At 42.1% G+C, this 19,729-nt stretch overlaps 1 protein-coding gene across 2 annotated transcripts in view; it reads right to left on the bottom strand.

Annotated features, from left to right (window-relative positions):
- The window catches only part of SKAP2 (src kinase associated phosphoprotein 2), a 104,206-nt gene that overhangs the window by 40,648 nt on the left and 43,829 nt on the right, over nt 1-19,729 (bottom strand). For both annotated transcript variants that reach the window (XM_083405142.1, XM_083405143.1), the window contains 5 exons: nt 14,161-14,238; nt 12,332-12,415; nt 5,625-5,749; nt 4,664-4,727; nt 4,048-4,170 (listed from right to left, as the gene is read on the bottom strand). In XM_083405142.1, coding sequence (XP_083261268.1) covers nt 4,048-4,170; nt 4,664-4,727; nt 5,625-5,749; nt 12,332-12,415; nt 14,161-14,238 — 474 coding nt within the window. The remainder of the gene's footprint in view (nt 1-4,047; nt 4,171-4,663; nt 4,728-5,624; nt 5,750-12,331; nt 12,416-14,160; nt 14,239-19,729) is intronic.

The following is a 19,729-nucleotide window of genomic DNA, read 5'->3' as shown; positions in this document are numbered from 1 at the left end:
CTAAGGGAGCAGCTCCAACTCGTTGCTTGTTTTACCCTAAACCAGCCTTTCTCAACCTGTTGTTGAACTACAACTCCCATCACCCCTAGCTAGCAAGGCCAGAGCTCAGGGATGATGGGAGTTGTAGTCCAACAACATCTGGGGACTCACAGGTTGAGAACTGCTGCCCTAAATGGAACTGAGCACACTTTGTACTTTCTGAGATGTTAAGGAGAGGGAACTCAGCTGACGTCAGGTATACCAACTCTGTGGAGGAAGCAAATACCTGACCACAAAGCAAAACCTGGAAGGGAATGAAATTATGCCTCCTAATTCTCTAAAAACTGAGAAAAGGCTCAGAGCAGCCCAAATGCAGTCTGCTTGCAAATTACTGGTGTTATTCCAAGTGAGCTCAAGGGAACTCTGGAATGCGACTTTGGCTGAGAAGCAGAGGCAGCCCAGAATCCTGGTGCTGTTGAGAATAATATTAGTCAACTGCAATAAATTTACACTGTTACCAGAAAATAAATTAGTTATCTTCCCCCTTGTAAAAACAGATTTATGGCGCAAGGTATCAATAGATTAGTCTCCTCTATCCAATAAACAGCTCCTTACTTAGCAAGAGAATTGCAACACAGTCCTATGCAAGTCTATTCAGAAGTCCCATTGAGTTTTGTGGGATTAACTCCCAGGTAAGTGTGTACAGGGACGCGGGTGGCGCTGTGGGTTAAACCACAGAGCCTAGGACTTGCCGATCAGAAGGTCAGCAGTTCGAATCCCCGTGACGGGGTGAGCTCCCGTTGCTCGGTCCCTGCTCCTGCCAACCTAGCAGTTCGAAAGCACCTCAAAGTACAAGTAGATAAATAGGTACCGCTCCGGCGGGAAGGTAAACGGCGTTTCCGTGCACTGCTCTGGTTCGCCAGAAGCGGCTTAGTCATGCTGGCCACATGACCCGGAAGCTGTCTGCGGACAAACGCCGGCTCCCTCGGCCAATAAAGCGAGATAAGCGCCGCAACCCCAGAGTCGGCCACGACTGGACCTAATGGTCAGGGGTCCCTTTACCTTTAAGTGTGTACAGGACTGAGGTCTTATCAATCTACAAGACAAGCTAAAGATTTTAATGAACCAACAAATTGGTACTATGCATCAGTCTGAAACTATTCTGCTCTATTCAAGGAAAAAAATTGTTTCTACAGAACATCCTGGTATTATTAGAAAGAATCATAATATCTGGAAAATGTGGCACAACTCTCGGTTCTCTTTAGTGCTGAGTACCCATGTTTAAAAAAATGAATTGAAAGATTCCCCCACCTCCTTGTTTTGGCAGGAGGCTGCCTTTGAAATCTATATTCCATTCTCAGCCAAGCTTGGTGCAGATGTACAACTTAGCTGTGATGAAGGTGACACGGAGAGTGTCATTTTGTAAAAAAAATAATGATGGCGCTTTTTACCTTTTACTTGGGTTAAGCGGGCCAATACTCATTACTTTAAACCTACTTTAAAGAGCTAGCGAAGTTCAAAAGTAATGTGCACAGGACAACAGAATGGTCAATTATGGTAGAAGGGTGAGACTAAAGGGACCAAGTCATAATTAAATAAATGTCAATATGGATGCTAGTATCAAACATTAGTAAGAACTTCCTGGTGGTCCAAGCTGTTTGACAGTGGAACAGTCTGCCTTAGAAGGCGCTGTACCCCTGGTTAGAAGTTTTTCAGGCAGATAGCTACCTATCAAGAGTGCTGTAGTAGTGAGTTTCCTGCGCTGGCAAGGATTTGATTGGACTAGATGACCTTTCGAGGTCATTCTATGATTCTGCAGGAGAGTGAGGAAGATGCAAAACACCTGCCACCACAAATAAATCACAAGAATGGCAACAGTGATTGGAAAACTGAGGAAAGGCAGGCCAAATGCCCCTGTGAGGAATGGGTACTAATAGTAATGGAAAATCATATCCAAAAAACATGGAGTAAATTGCACCTGATGTTTGACAGCACCAGCCCAAATTGCTTACATTTGGGTAAATTTTATTCAGTCTTGAAGCCTGTTGAATGTAATGTAGTATATGTAAAACACTGTGTATTTTTCCACATCCACTTCCATAATTGATCAGGGATTTACTTTAATAAATCTGCCTCCCATTATACCTGGCATTTATTTATTTTTTCACTGTTTCTGAATTAGAGCTAGTTTTGTAGATTGGACCTAATACTCCTCCTGTTAGACCAACAGCTGGCATTAACTTTTCAAACTTTGCGCAGTCTCTTAAGTGATCCATATCATGTCAATAAATAGTTTAATATCTGTCTTACTCGGCAATACTGGAGGGAAAGGATCAGTGCTCAACCCATATCCTACTGGATAAAAAGGTAAAGGGACCCCTGACCATTAGGTCCAGTTGTGACCGATTCTGGGGTTACGGCGCTCATCTCGCTTTATTGGCCGGGGGAGCCGGCATACAGCTTCGATAGCATGACTTAATTATGCCTTCTTTTGATATTTTTCAAAATTCAACCATTCCAAAACAGTCCCCAAACTTCATATTACCCAACAGCTCTTTCCTTTCAAACTGTGCATTATTCCATTGTGATCAGTGGTGAGAATTCTGGGCTCTGCCTATCTTGAAACTTTCCCCAAAATAATCTTAATAATTGATACATTCCAACCATCGGGTAGATTTCAAATTTGCAACATACCCTGTTTTGATGATGATGATGATGATTAGAATTTATATTCTGTCCTATACCCGGGGGTCTGTTTGAGATCTGTTACTGTGTTTCTCATTAACCAAGTTTTAAAATGAGCTAACATAGCAGCACACCGCTTGATACGGAGAACACCTGCTGATAAAAAGTCTAAAAGTCTACAATGGTTTTCAGTCTGTGTCTTTCCTTATGCACTGAACTTATTACAGCTATATTTTCTAGAGAACCGAAATATCTGAAACACATCAGATGGAAGTAATTTTTATTTACCAACTTACCTTCTGATAGCATTCTTTTATTCTAGAGCAGGCATGGCCAAACTTGGCCCGCCAGCTGTTGTTGGACTACAATTCCCATCATCCCTGACCACTGGTCCTGTTAGCTAGGGGTGATGGGAGTTGTAGTCCCAAAACATCTGGAGGGCCAAGGTTGTCCAAGTCTCTTCTAGAGCTATACCCCACACTCCCCATTACATTTACAGTAATAAGTGTTGCAGTTCTCTGTATTTAATATCTCTTTAAACCGCAGCAAGGAGGACACCTCATTTCCATGCATTTACATCCCTACAGACTCTGTCCTGCCACTTTCTTCTTACTGGAGTGAAGTTCAGCACTAGGTGCCAAAAGGAAGGTTTGAATGAGATTTACATCTGTGCGTCAAGACGCAGAAAAACTTTTCGTAACTGAAAAATCTAGAGAAGAGATCATGGCACCATCAGATTCATGCTGGATGCAATTAGAAAAAAAAAGTCAAGCCAAACCCCCCAAGTACCTTTGTTGACCGTTCCTCTCAACAACCCCAGAAATCAAACCAAAACACACACACACATCCTGTGCTTATATGCAGGGATTATGAGATCATAGTATGAGAGAACATACTGATAAAAACAGAGAGTGTGTAGAAAAATGGTTAATGCAAGTGACACAGCGAATAAAGTGGGGAGGAATGAGTGACTGCATTGGTGAGACAAAGCTGTAAGGCACGTCAACGTTTTAATTAAAAAATTATGTAGCAGAGATGATGCTAATGAGCCAATAATCTCAAGAGACCATTTCTACAATTCCTGTCTAGTTTCAATGCCCTTATTAGCCCAAAGTGAATAGTTCTTTTTTTAAACCTAGTAAAAAACAACCCCACCACACTTCTTTAAATACCACAAGCGCCTGGCATTAATCATGGAAGACCATGTGGAACTGCGGCTGACAACCTATGACTCACCTAAGACCAGACAGTTGAGCTTGGTTCAGGTCTGCCATAGCCAAGAACTATCTGCTGGAATCAATTCTTTCCACCAACCCCTTCTGTCCCTTCAGAGCTGTACACGGCATCTCCACTACGCAACCCAGGCTCTCCACATCCCAATACCTGGAAGTTCTTCATAAATATCATCGAATGCCTCTGTGCTTGGTTGCTGAGAAGGAACGCCACTTTCCTCAATGTCGTCATATTCTTCTTCATCTTCCTCAAGAATATCTTCAGATCCCATGTCTGTTCAGAAGAATGCAAGAGCTATTCAACAGGTACCCACCCAGTGAACACGGCCATAAGGAATGCGAAAGAAAAGCAAAATAATTCTGACGCTTCCATTTTAAATCCAAGGAAATTCAATGCCCCAGTTCTAGCTTATTAAGAGACGCCTCTGAAATACAGGTGTGACTGTTTTCATTTAGCTAGCACCAGCTGAATAAAAACAGGCACATCTGTATTTCAGTGGAATTTAACTCAGTAGCATGTCCTCAGCTTATTACTATGTATATTTCTTTGGAAGCAAGTCTAGCCGAGTCTAGAAGAACTTATACCCAAGTGCGCAAAGGATTCCTTATTCACACTCACACAGAAAGCTGAAATCAGGAAACGTGTTACACAAAAATGGCTACAATGAAATGCCAAGATCAATAAACAGAAAATCTATTAGAAAGAGATAACGATTGAAATTCCAACATGCACTGTAAACTAAGGCTCTTTTCAACAACTGGCTTACCTCGTATTGCGTGTCTCAACGTCTTCACCCATTCCACAGCTTCCTTGGAAGTAGCAGCTGTAAACTGTTCAAAAAGTTGCTTTTACTAGTAGGAATCATGAGCATAAAAATACAGCCAGCACAGTATCAGTAATGAAAAGAAAGTAACATTCTTGTCACTTCTTCAAGGCACCATTAGCAATTCTTTACATGTCTTCTGGTACTTTTCTTGCAAGGATGCTTCTTATAATGTACAGTTAATTTTGACAAATTTACGTAATTGAAGCAGAGGATGATGGATTTGGAACTCTGATCAGCAGCTGGCAGCTGTGCAGAAAAAAAAGCTGCTTCTCTTCATCAATGTCAAAAGCAGGACTGATGAACAAAATTCGCCCTTGACAATTAGAAGACACCCATGAATTTCTTTAGACTGCTGGGTACAGTTTTCTTAAAAATGTTCTTGTCAGATTCCAACACAGTACCTGACAACTTAATTAACTGGCTTTCAACTGCAATCTCAGATATTTAAAACTTATTAAACTTACATTCCACACTGATGCCTAGCTGATAGATCTTGAATCACATAGCTGATATGTGCCTTTAACTTAGATTTCCTTCCCTGTCCTCTAAGCAATACAAGATATGTTTAACATTTGGGGTTTAAATATATATATATATAATATATATTTACATTATTATTCATCCAAGAGCAGACCTATTAGATAATAGATATTTAAATATAAGCTGTGAAATGGAACAGCAGATAAAAATGGTATATTGGTTGTTCTTATCCAAAAAGATAGTATAATGTTTAATCTATTCATATACATATATATATGAATGAATGTACAAGGTAAGCAAATCAAGAGTTACTTTTCCTTGAACATGTCAGGAGTTGTTTTATTGAAACGTTAATGTCTTCATAACTGGAACAGTAACAGTTTTTATCAATTTAATTTCAAGATGACATAAGAAGTCCAACCTGATAAATGCGTTTATCAGGAGCAGCGATTTCAAAACAGCAATCTTTCTTTCCATCCTTCCGAAGCGTATTATTCATTCTGACGGTGTAGCCATCTATAGCAAATTCACCTTTCTGTTGTTTGTCTGTCGTAGATAAAAAGCAAAGATAGAACTTCATTTGCAACGCTGAACGTGAATGGCACGGCAGGTTATCATTTATTCAAATTTTGTTTTCCATTTCATGAATATTCGAGAGAATAGGTTAGACGTTATTAGCCGAATGGTTTAGGTGATGCTATGAGTGATTAAAAAAAAAAAGAAAAACCTCTCCTTTAAAGAGAAGGTACAAACAAAGCACATTTTTATGAAAGCTGCCTACAGAATCCCCCAGGATGATACTTACAGATGGTCACATTTAGTGAGAAGTACATGCAATGATTTCTGTACCCAGGGAGAACCAAGAACTGGAACATGGAACTTGCAAGACAAGTGCATCATAAATCAGTGTCTCTTTCTGGTTCAGTAGCCACTGGAAAAATCTGCCCAGTGAAGAAGAACTTACTGATCTCCTTGGTACATCTGCCCCACTATTGCATCTCAAAAAAGAAGAAGTGAACTTCAGAGGCTGTTAACAACAACTGTAAAAGGGGGTTCTTCACCTACTGACCAATGTGAAGGAATCTAAAGGAGCCTACAAAATGCTCAGCTTATTCTGACTTCTTCTGAAACAACCCAAAAGCCAAGTAGCAGCATACACAACCATTTCAAGATAAAGGTACCCTCAGGACAAACAGAAAATTGCTTTGGAGACCTCTTTGCATAGCCTTCTTAACATATTACGCTATGGTCTGGGGAAAAGGGTGAACACTAAACAGGGTTGAAGTATACTGACGACCCTGCTATTTAGAAAAAAAAACAAAGCAAGCTAGGAAACTTCTGAGAAATCTCTCACAAATTTGAATATCTATCAGTATAATGTGATAACGTGAAAAGTACACCGTGGAGAAACAAAGAAGCATTGTGCACATTATTCTAAGCCAAACCATGGCTTAGCACAAACATGCAAGCTGCTAACGAGATTGAGGCCACATTGCACTCCTATGAGGTAAACCAGCCCAGGGTTTAGCACATTGTCCAAACCATTTGTTCCATGGCTTACCACTTGTGGCTTTTCAAACCAAACCATCGCTGAGCTCAGAGCAGCCTTGCAGCAGCAGGACCAAGGGAGGAGCAATGCAGCAGGGCTCTCTCTGGGAACCTCTGCATTTGCACTAAGTAATGGATTGGCTTAGCGTTACAATACTAACCAGTTCAATGAGTGAACCAGTACGTTTCCGAGCACAATTCAAAGTGTTGGTGCTGACCTTTAAAGCCCTAAACGGCCTAGGCCCAGTATACCTGAAGGAGCCTCTCCTCCCCCATCGTTCAGCCTGGACACTGAGGTCCAGCTCCGAGGGCCTTCTGGCGGTTGCCTCATTGCGAGAAGCGAAGTTGCAGGGAACCAGGCAGACAGCCTTCTCGCCCTGTGGAATGCCCTCCCATCAGATGTCAAAGAAATAAACAACTATATGACATTTAGAAGACATCTGAAGGCAGCCCTGTTTATGGAAGCTTTTAACGACTGATGTTTTAATGTATTTTTAATCTTTTGTTGGAAGCCACCCAGAGTGGCTGGGGAAACCCAGCCAGATGGGCGGGGTAGAAATTAATAATAATAATAATAATAACCAATATACATAAGCTAAGTGTCCTGCATTTTGCAACAACACCATGCAAACCATTCCTGGGTCTAAATAATCAAAAGGAAAACATTTTAACATGCATCAGGAAATAAATAATCTCCATTTAACTTGTGGCATGCCCATGTTGTACTAGCTCCAATTGACTAGAGGAATAGTTAGAACTGTTCTTCTGCTGTAATTCACCAGCAAGTTTCCATGAGATCTAATGCCTGGTGCCAAATCCTCAATATCCCCCTTTTCTTTAAAATCAGCACATTTCTAGCCCTCTTATGGGGGTTCTGATCATACCTTTGAAAATGTGCAAAGTCTTATAAAGCTCCCAATTGCCACTCGTTCGGGCAAATTCTGCAAATGCTCACATATCTATTTCAGAATAAAACCGCAAAATGGTCAATAATATAGGCGAAAGAGTGCCTATACTCTTGACTTGAATAATTTACGTTGAGCATAGAATCCAAAGTCTGTTAGTGGAGATTATTATCAGCCTAAGGCATAACTGAACTAGATTGAAGAAGTAGCAAATGTGGCACCGCAGGTCTGTATCAGGGAGGATTACAGATTCTATCTCAGACTAAGGTGGCAAGGAGAGAATTTTGCTGCCTAGGAGGTGAAAGGATATACAGGACAGCTCATCACAATAGAGGAAGGCCAAAGAGTTGACCATTCCATTTCTAGAAATGATAATTGGGATGCCATTAATATAACGCGAGAAAGTAAACCAGGGCCTGCTATATATATCTCCTCTTGCAAGAACTAAGAATCATTTAACAAAACAGGCAGCAATTTTTAAAGAAGTTGTCAATAGGTTTTTTTCCACACAATCAAGACCACGTTGTGTGTAGCCGGGGGATGTCACTAGGGTAAACTGCATAGCTAAATTCCAAGTAAACTAAACACAAAGAGGGTTAGACAAAGTCATGAGTGGCAGGGTCACCAGTGGCTACCAGACTGGATGGCTAAGGAATACAAACATGCTCAGAGTCACCCCAAATACCTACAAGTTTACTGGCAATGGTATCCACATACAAAGCACGCTTAGCCTTCTAACAGAAGTTCATTGATAGGTAAAATGGTAAAGGACCCCTGGAAGGTTAAGTCCAGTCAAAGGCGAATATGGGGTTGTGGCGCTGATCTCGCTTTTAGGCTGAGGGAGCTGGTGTTTATCCACAGACAGCTTTCCGGGTCATGTGGCCAGCATGACTAAACCACTTCTGGTGCAACGGGACACTGTGACAGAAGCCAGAGTGCACAGAAATGCTGTTTACCTTCCCACCGCAACGGTACCTATTTATCCACTTGCACTGGTGTGCTTTCGAACTGCTAGGTTGGCAGGAGCTGGGAGAGAGGAGCAGGAGCTCACCCTGTTGTGGGCATTCGAACCGCCGACCTTCTGACTGGCAAGCCCAAGAGGCTCAGTGGCTTAGACCACAGCGCCACTCCTGTCCCTAAAGTTCATTGATAATACATTGGACATGAAGCAAAACTCAAAGCAATTATTATCTACAAAACCTTCATGGCCATGCCTGGAAAACATTCAGGAAAGGGCTCTTTTCCTTTCCAATGGATATAATTTAATTATATTTTGCAGAGGGCTGATACAGCAAGAGTTTGCATGCAAATATGCTTTCTCTCCTCTGTGTGTGTGTGTCTTTGTTCAAAATTGCTGTTTCTTCGCTCACACATAGATGGAGGGGAGATCTGTCACAGGGCTGGGTGCTATATCATCCAAAACCAGTTTGAAGTCCATATCGTGATATTGGTTTCATAATTTTTGACCTGGCAATATGTCGCAAATCACGATGTGTGTGTGCACGCATGTGCTATGCAAAAATCACAATGCAAAAAAACCCCATGAAACCAGCAGGTGCCTCTCCATAGCTCCATTCTTATTTCAGACACTGAGATATATCAGTTTATCGTGATGTTTAGCTGTTGATATATTGCGATGTTGAAAACCAGATACAGTGGTGCCTCGCAAGACGAAAAGAATCCTTTCCGTGAGTCTCTTCGTCTAGCGGTTTTTTCGTCTTGCGAAGCAAGCCCATTAGCGGATTAGCGCTATTAGCGGCTATTAGCGGCTATTAAAGACTTAAGGGATTAGCGGATTAGCTGCTAAAAGGCTACTAGCAGCTTAGTGCCTTAGAAAAAGGGGGTGGGGAGCGGGGGAAAAATCCCAGGAATCGCAAGGCATTTTCGTCTTGCGAAGCAAGCCCATAGCAAATTCGTCCTGCGAAGCACCTCCAAAACGGAAAACCCTTTCGTCTAGCGGGTTTTCCGTCTTGCGAGGCATTCGTCTTGCGGGGCACCACTGTATTGCCCAGCCCTGGCTGTCACCTTCCAAACCCTGGAAGCCCCTCCCTTTCAAGAAATTCAAGAGACACCTTGAACTATTTCCTAACTATTAGCTCCATTGACAAAACATCTACTAGTCAATCTGGACCATTAACAACAAAACGTATGGCCAGCCAGCAGCTATAACAATAATTACTTGCAAACAACAGAATTAAATGGTGCCTCTAACATTCTTGCAATGGCCTTTGAAAACAAATTTTGCAATCATACTGCCTTCCTAATAAGACTCACAGTGGAATCCTAGTAAAGATTCATCTTCAAGTAGTTCCAATTCAGCCGAGAATCATTAGAAATTCAAAAAGCAGTTAACCATTTTCTGTAATAAAAAGTTCAGTAGATCTGGGTTCTTTTCTACCTCAAGGGAAACTCCGATGCTATAATTATGAATCAAATTTATTTTTCCGCCTCTGAATGTAGCCCTAAACATTTTTTCACAGGCAGTACTGTAAGGGCATTCTCCGAAACACCTGCTGCAGATAGATGGGAAATGGACCTGTGCTGAAACAAGGGAATGTCTATCACTTTTCACGGCAGCATCAGTCACTAGTTTGAGCCTTCTTAATTGTTCTTCTTTAGTCTTACTTGAACTCTGTTTATGTCACAAGGCAACCTCAATGAGGAGGACAGATCTACAGGTCATGCCTAAATAATATGAGTTCTCTGCCATGTATGATTGTTAAAAAACAGATTTCCTTAACTTCACAATCTAAACTGTCTGCTCATACAGTGCTTCTGCAATTAGTGCTACTGCAGTTGTTAAAAAACATCCTTGAGCTAAAGGATGTTTGCCAAGTGCCAGATTTGGTATTTCCTGAACGAGACTTCTGCACAAGAGACACAAAGAGTGTTAGAATAGCAAACATCTCAGAAAAGGAACAGCTGGCCTTTAATATTAATTAATTTGATGTTTACACTGCACACACACATACACAGATGCGCGCACACACATTTCTGGAGGTGTGCCCTTCATCAAATCTATGTCTAAATACACAACAGAACTCCTAGAAGACAACACTCCTTTCCCATGTATGTTTAGTTTGCTGCGTACATCAGTCCACCGTGGGTATATAAGTACAGTAAGCATCTTGCCCAGCTATATGCAAAAATGCCCCTTCTCAGACTTTTCTAGTAATCTCGAAGCAGAATGTATTTGGTGTGCATACTAATGTCAGCTTTCGGGGTGGCCTTAATTTTGCAGCACACCTCATGGCATATCTATGAAGAGTCTCTCTCTCCCTGAAACTTTTGTATAGCAACTAGTGTGTCTTGGTGTACAAGTAACTTCTTGGGCTGTTTTCAAGCAACAACCATTTGGAGGCACACTCCCCCCCCCCATAATTTCAACAACATATGTACCAAGTACAGTGGTACCTTGGGTTAAGTACTTAATTAGTTCCGGAGGTCTGTTCTTAACCTGAAACTGTTCTTAACCTGAAGCACCACTTTAGCTAATGGGGCCTCCTGCTGCCGCCACGCCGCCAGAACATGATTTCTGTTCTCATCCTGAAGCAAAGTTCTTAACCCAAGGTTAAGCGGAGTCTGTAACCTGAATCGTATGTAACCTGAGGTACCACTGTATGCTCAAAGCAGTAGGGTGGCAGTTCCTGGGCACGCTGGCCATTTTGCACATGTGAAAATCACAGATAAAGCCAGCAAGAAAATGCTAGCAACAGGCTACAATGGAGGCAGGTGGCTCCTGGCTGCCATTATTAGGGCACTGCTCACTTTTGTGGAAGTTGCCAGTGTGCACATGTCAACTCATAAATAAGAACTGCCTCCACTTTTTTAACTACTGCAACCAACCATCTTTCATCCGACTTCTCTAAAATTCAGAAAACATCTGCCCCTCACCCAAGAGATCTTCTCCACCAAATTTCACAATTATAGGACAAGCCACTTTTGGAAGGGGTTTTATAATACAGTGGTACCTCGGGTTACAGATGCTTCAGGTTACAGACGCTTCAGGTTACAGATTCCTCTAACCCAGAAATAGTACCTCGGGTTAAGAACTTTGCTTCAGGATGAGAACTGAAATCGCGCGGTGGTGGCGCGGTGGCAGAGGGAGGCCCCATTAACGAAAGTGGTACCTCAGGTGAAGAACAGTTTCAGGTTAAGAACAGACCTCCAGAACGGATTTAGTTCTTAACCCAAGGTTCCACTGTATTTGTAATTTTAACATGGCATGAAATGAGTATAGAGGTGTTCCCACAATGCAAACTGTTCTGCCTTGCAAATTCAAGATTGTCATTAATTCCATCTGGAACTAAATTGAGACAAGAAGATGGTAAACAGGTACGAAACTTCAAAACCACTTACGGAGGGGAGGAGAGAAGAAGAAACAACAAAGGAAACTAAGTGGGGATAATGCTAAGGCATCTTGAAAACTGATCAAAGTTTGCGGGGAGGGGAGGACCTATCTGAAATTCCCAAGGAAAAAACAGAAGAGATAAGACAACATATAGCAGATACAGTACATTCACGCCATCTGGAAACACAGAGACCATTATACAAAGGCCATGAATGTTGCAAGGGAATCCGGAATGCCTCAAAACAACAAGGCGACCCTAGAGGTCTGCAAACAGTCAACCGCATTGCACTGGATTCTAAGATAAACCACAAATTTTTACAATACCTTTGTCACTTCCATAATAGTAGAAGGCTGTTGGAGTCAGAGCACACCACCGCTTTTGCCACTCAAAGCCAAGAAAGCTGTGGTCTGCAATTAACACAATCTATATTAGATGGGCATTCTACACAAAATTCAGTAACACACTTCATATCTGTTTCCATTACAGATTTTCTTTTTTAAGGATGGAACTGACTTCTCAATTAAAAAGCAGAAATGTAATGTTGGAACAAAAAATTTTAAGCAGTGTAAATAAACAGTAACATGGGCTTTATTATTTCTACTGTATTTTTTGTTAGTCAAAATAAGGTTATATAGGTAAATATATGTGCTGGTATTTTTTTGTGTGTGTTTGTGTGAGGGGAGAGGAGAGGAGAGGAGAGAGAGAGAGAGATTTTCCTAGGACTTTCCCCCTTTCCTTGAAGTATCAGTAGGTGGTTGAAGAATGGCAAAACTTTAGACAAGGAAAGACTAGCTATTTTTCAACTTCCAGCATAGTGCGTTAACAGTTCCAAGTACATCCCACCAAACTTTTCTTGATCTTTAAACACTGGCCCAGCTCAGTCTTGCTTTACAGCAATCTTGTATGACGGAGGGACTACAATGCATCCCCTTCAGAAGTCTAAAATTTGAAGAGGCAGGTTACACAAATTTGCGCATCTTCATATCATTTCCAACTTAAATTTTGCTTCTGCAGCTTGTAAGGTCTTAAAATCCATAAGGGTGGGGTGGAGGGACTCTTTTCTTAAAATAATTGCATCCAGCAGTTCAATCTACAGAATTATGCTTGATCCTCTCTGCACTTCAAGGTGTTTAGCAATACCTGCTGAATTTGGGAGTTGGTCTAGCTACAACAGGGAATTCTTACAATATATAATTGTGTTTCTTCAGGTAGGCCCCGCCCTGCATAACTGACACGGCACACACACACACACACACACACACACCATTTGAATGGCAATGCCCATCCTTGGCCCCTAGGAGTTGGCTCCTATGGGGAAGAGCATAGGAATCTCTTTAAAGGTAAAGGTAAAGGGACCCCTGACCATTAGGTCCAGTCATGACCAACTCTGGGGTTGCGGCACTCATCTCGCTTTATTGGCCAAAGGAGCCGGCGTTTGTCCGCAGACAGCTTCTGGGTCATGTCGCCAGCATGACCAAGCTGCTTCTGTCGAACCAGAGCAGTGCATGGAAACGCCGTTTACCTTCCCGCCGGAGCGGTACCTATATATCTACTTGCACTTTGACGTGCTTTCGAACTGCTAGATTGGCAGGAGCAGGGACCGAGCAACGGGAGCTCACCCCGTCACGGGGATTCGAACCGTCAACCTTCTGATTGGCAAGTCCTAGGCTCTGTGGTTTAACCCACAGCGCCACCTGCATCCAGGAATCTCTTAGGACTGGCTAAAATTCTCACTGTGACCTGGCATCCCGCCCCCACCCTCACTGTAAGACCTCACAGCCCATGCTAGTTCTTGAAAGTCATGAGCTGTGGGAAAAGGGAGAAGGAAAGAGAGGTTTTTAAACATTGTAACAGGATTGCGATGATCCAAAACAGCACATTCAGTCCCATGTTGACTGCAGTGCCCCACGTCTTCATGCTGTTCATCAAATTCCACCCATTTTAAAAAGGTCTCTTTATAGCACCCTCAAAAATAGTCACACACTTTTCAGAACTCTCCAAAGAAAGCCACTCATCTCGTGGTTTTAGTCTTCTGAATACTTCTTGCTATTCCACTAGCTAAGAGTTCTTCCCACCTGTGCTACCAGTGACAGCAGTTGCAATGGGGAGCGGCAGAGAGAAGCCATAATTTAACTTTTCCAAAGCTGCTTACCTTTTCTGCGTTTTTCCAGGTACCCAGATTTTAAAACACACTGAAGGTCTTGAGCTGCAACTGGAAGGAATTGATTCCCTGAAAAAAAGAGAGAGAAAGTAGGCGGTAGTATTTTTAAAAAGCACTGGCAAATCGTTATCAAATGGGGGGAAATATAACCACTAGTTATTAGTGAATGCTCAGTATATTTGTAGACATGGATCAGCCCCACTTTTTAGCCAAGATGGTGGGACTTAAATGTGTGAAATTGTTGTATTCCATTCCCACTTCCAGGCAGCCCTCCTTCTGTGGCTTGGGAGTAATTTCCTGTGTTTTAGGAGGAGAGACACTTGGTTAGGAGCACTCTCCTTTCCTCAAGCAGAAGTACAATTGCGGGAGACAGCATTCATAACACCAGTTCCAAAAATAGCCTAGAACAGATACTAGTTACTACACAGATTGGTGAAGTAAAGAGTGCATCTGAGCATGCCTGTCTTTTACTATAACCAAGGTCCACAAATATAAAAGTAAGCACATCCCCAAGTCTTATCAACAACTGGGGTGCATCCTATGTTGTTGTTGTTTAGTCGTTTAGTCATGTCCGACTCTTTGTGACCTCATGGACCAGAGCATGCCAGGTACTCCTGTCTTCCACTGCCTCCCGCAGTTTGGTCAAACTCATACTGGTAGCTTCGAGAACACTATCCAACCATCTCGTCCTGTCGTCCCCTTCTCCTTGTGCCTTCCATCTTTCCCAACATCAGGGTCTTTTCCAGGGAGTCTTCTCTTCTCATGAGGTGGCCAAAGTATTGGAGCCTCATTTCCCCTTCATGGATCACTGCCTTGCCGTGGCGAAGGGGCTTGAATAACTCAGAGAAGCTATGAACTATGTCGTGCAGAGCACCCAAGATGGACAGATCACAGTGGAGAGTTTTGACCAAACGTGATCCACCTGGAGCAGGAACCGGCAAGCCACTCCAGTATCCCTGCCAAGAAAACTCCATGGACAACAGGTGCATCCTATACTGATGTTTAATTTTAGAGACAGCTGGCATTTTTCTTGCTACAGAAAAAATACGTAAAACATCCTTTCATAGAGTGTTTTCACTCGGCATTATTTTAGGAAAAAATATTTTAAAAGGAATGAAAAAAATTAGCTTATGAATAGCACCAAATTAGGGAAGATTTAAGCAATCAATTAATTGACACAGATTTTTTCCCATCATGACAACTCTAAATAATAGTCCTTTGAAGATTTGTTACATCAGTAACGTTAATTACACCTTAAGATTTAAGATAACATACACTATGAATTATTTTTGACATCTTTTATTAGTATTTAAAATCATCTTTCCTATACCAGGCATTGATGGACACCTGCCAGTTGTCAATTTATACCACTAGGGTGCTCCAGTAGTCAGCAGAATTGAGACAGAACTCTTGAAAGCACACATTTCCCCTCATTTTTTTTAAAGCTTTACCATTTTACCATTGGTTGCCTCTTTGCTACACTTCAACAAATACTGCAAATAATTAAACAGTAATTAATTTTCTCCCTTTAGTTCCCATATGCTCCTTTTTCTACATCACAGTAGTTAAGAGAGGCATTGCATGGATTTTAAAGGATCAGATGGAGTGCAACTGCAAAGCAGGCAATTACCCAACTGTCAGCAAATTACAATGATCACCAAGAGCTCTTGGCATCCAGATCCAGGTTGGCATTGGGCAACATGAATAATCATTTCCCAGCATGACACTCTAGGCAATCATGTCATTCACAGCATTGTCTGCATGCTTTTGGGTTACTGGAGAGAAATTTCATCATCAACATGGAAAAGACTGGGGAGTCTCTGGTTATGTCATCTGGCAAACAGAGCAAGGACTTCTTTGCACAATCTGCTTAAATCAAACCTCATGGCTTCTTGTTTCCAAGGCATTGTAGCAGTGCTGCTATAGCAGGCTAGCTATATATTCAAGCTGGTACTGCCATAATACATTACCTTTCATATCTTCTTTCCTTAACCCCCCCCCCCCCATGAAAAAGTGCAATATTCTCCCCCTTCTGCTATGAGGCGCAAGTTGAATAACCTCCCACAGTTATGAAACATCAACACCTTTTTGCTGAATACTGCCAATAACAGCAAAGTTTCATTTGTGTATTGGTAATGCACTATTTATTTTGACAGGGTTCCACAAGGGGCTAAGCTTTTCCGAGTGGCCACGCACATAAGTAGTCAAATGACCAGTTGCATTTTTATTTATTTCTTGTGCTAGCCAAAGGCCACTGCAACATCCAAAGAAGGAAGAAGGGGGGGGGGGACAGCAGTCGCTACATTTGCAGTAAAACCATGATCAAATCCACCAAAAATTCTTGTTACCCAGAATAAGAAGTAATTCTCAAATAAAATGTGCAAATTAGATTTCAGAGCCTCTTTTGCAACTGACCGCTAGTCCATCCAGTTCTTTCCTCCTAATCTTCCTAGCTGCCAGGGCAAAGAGAGCCACCTTATAAGTCACAGAGTCATCAGTATCACTCAGCAGCTATTTCACCCTGCAAATGAGGACTGTAAATTTCTCCTTCATCCCTACCCATCAGGTAGCAAAAACTGTCTGGTCTGAGATTACTTTCATTAGCATATGACTCCTCCTGCTCTTTTAAAAGCATATGACTCCTCCTGCTGTTTTAATGGCTGGTCGTGTGCTCTCTCCTTGTTTAAATGAGGATCAAATGAAAGCAAAGTAAGTCTTCCTTCATCAAATGTACTGTAAAGAAAGGGAAATAAGCAAGGATTGTGTTTTTCCCGTTTCCCATTTGCAACTTTTGTGACATATAGTGGTATCTCGGGATGCGAACGGGATCCGTTCCGGAGCCCTTTCCGCATCCCGAAGCAAATGTAACCCGTGTCTGCGCCTCAGCGCATGTCGCATTTCGGCGCTTCCACGCATGCGCATGACATCATTTGGAGCGTCTGCGCATGCGCGCGCAGCGAAACCCAGAAGTAACGCGCTCCGTTACTTCCGGGTCGCCGCAGAGCGCAACCTGAAAATATTCATCCAGAAGCGTATTTATCCCAAGGTATGACTGTACTACAATACTTTCTGAAGGCTCAGGGCAGGTCACAGCATAAACATACAAAATACATAATAAAAACAAGAACAGAAGAAGTCAATAACCCCCCCTCCGATGACACATTTAAAGGTCATAGAATATTAATCAGGCAAAGGCCTGGTTGAAAATTTTTATTTTATTTTTTTGCCTGACGCCTAAAGATGTTTAATGAAGGGCCCAGGCAAGCCTCCCTGGGGAGAGCATTCCACACACAGAGCTTTTAAAACACGTGATGTCCGACAGCTAAATCAAATAGGAGTCCATTTTCCCCTTCTTAAATAATCATATCCTTTGTAAAGCAAATATAAACTCATTTGCCATGCTACTTTAAAATGGTTGATTCTGGGGCGAAAGTGCATGGCAGTGTTTTATCTGGACTGTGTAGCCTATATGCCAACTTTAGTTGAAAATTAATATGACGCCTCTAAGATCAAAAGGGGGACTTGTAGCAGCTGACAATCTTAAATCTAGCATGGCTAGAGGATGAAAAAATAATACGTCTGTAAGCTCCTATAATACCCACAACAAACTCATTAATATGAACGATCTTTGCTTCACAAGGCACACTATACACAGCACAAGGGATGCCGTCTTCATTTTGAGAAGCAAATCAGTAATCAATATTTGTAGAAGCAAGCTAATCCTTTGTAAAATCACTGGTTTAGTGATTGAAGAGTTTGCTCCATCTACACAGTTAATCCCTCTTCATCTGTTTGAGCCCTCTATTTATTTCAGCCACTTACAATGGTAGCTGTGTCAGATTAATACATCTCCACATGCTAAACATGCCTTGACAACTGACAAAAGCTTACTACTGTCAGGATAATCTCTACAAACATGGGGATTTTTCTTAGCGAGCCAGAAGGCAACATCCAGAAATCAAATGTTTGCAAAGGGTCTTAACTTCAAGTGACATGGCCTGCTCCCACATCACCAGTTACAGTAACCACCTTACCACTGAATCTTTTTCTAGCCCTCGTGGACATTTTTTCTTTAAACTGGAAAGATGTGAAACTGCTTAAGTCATAGGAAGATTTTATGATTATGATTATGATTTACCAAAGCAAATACTTCATATAAGAGATGTGCCTCCGAATGAACTCTCATCAATCCCAACCTCTCCAGCCATGCCACTTGGAGGTGATGGGAGTTATCTGGAGGGCAACGCATAGATGACTGGTTTACGGCATGTAAAAAACTTTTTAACTATGCATGTCAGGGGGGTGGACTAGATGACCCTTGGTATCCCTTCCAACTTGGCAATTCTATGATTCTATAGAGGGAAAACCTTAAAAAGAAAATAACAACCACCAAAACTAAAATAAAATCCTGCAAGTTTGCCACCAACAGAATTCATGCAAATGATGCCTGCAACATTTTACCTACTTCTTTTCCTTGAGAAACCTGGCATGGCAAAAGTTATTTCAAGATAACGGCACTTGTTCTAGATTAAAGATCGCCCTGTAAAACAAAACAGCATAAACTCCTGAGTTGAGGATGGACCCTAAGGGGAGAGGCTGCAAACTGTCACAAAAAGGAAGCAAACAAATAACTGTGGAGTACTGTGGAGTAGTGTATCCAGTTCTGGGCACCACAGTTCAAGAAGGACACTGACAAACTGGAACGTGTCCAGAGGAGGGCAACCAAAATGGTCAAAGGCCTGGAAACGATGCCTTATGAGGAACGGCTAAGGGAGCTGGGCATGTTTAGCCTGGAGAAGAGGAGGTTAAGGGGTGATATGATAGCCATGTTCAAATATATAAAAGGATGTCACATAGAGGAGGGAGAAAGGTTGTTTTCTGCTGCTCCAGAGAAGCGGACACGGAGCAATGGATCCAAACTACAAGAAAGAAGATTCCACCTAAACATTAGGAAGAACTTCCTGACAGTAAGAGCTGTTCGACGGTGGAATTTGCTGCCAAGGAGTGTGGTGGAGTCTCCTTCTTTGGAGGTCTTTAAGCAGAGGCTTGACAACCATATGTCAGGAGTGCTCTGATGGTGTTTCCTGCTTGGCAGGGGGTTGGACCCGATGGCCCTTGTGGTCTCTTCCAACTCTATGATTCTATGATTCTATTCTATGATTCTAACTCCTGCAAAATAAAAATGCATTGCAAATTCATTCAAGAGTCAAAAACCATGTCAGATTAAAGCAAACACATTAGGTCAGTGTTTTTCAAACTTGGGTCCCCAACTGTCGGTGGACTACAACTCCCATCATCCCTTGTTAGCTGGACTAGTGGTCAGGGGTGATGGGATAATGTAGGCCAACAACAGTAGGGACCAAAGTTTGAGAAACACTGCTTGGGGATTGCATGTTAAGGCACCAAGGTGCAGTGAACACATTGCACAGTCTCACATACTGCATAGTGCTTGCTTACAGATGAGCTTCCATGCTTGTACACTTTCCCTTGGTCCTCCAGCCCTAACCTTCCTCCTCTGCAGGTGTGGAACATCTCATGTGGGTGTCCACGGTTGGAAGAG

Source organism: Podarcis tiliguerta (genome assembly GCF_965153285.1).
Source record: "Podarcis tiliguerta genome assembly, chromosome: 12".
In the NCBI taxonomy this organism is placed as follows: Eukaryota; Metazoa; Chordata; class Lepidosauria; order Squamata; family Lacertidae; genus Podarcis; species Podarcis tiliguerta.
The sequence above is the reverse complement of the archived record's forward strand: the minus strand, read 5'-3'. Positions and strand labels throughout refer to the sequence as shown.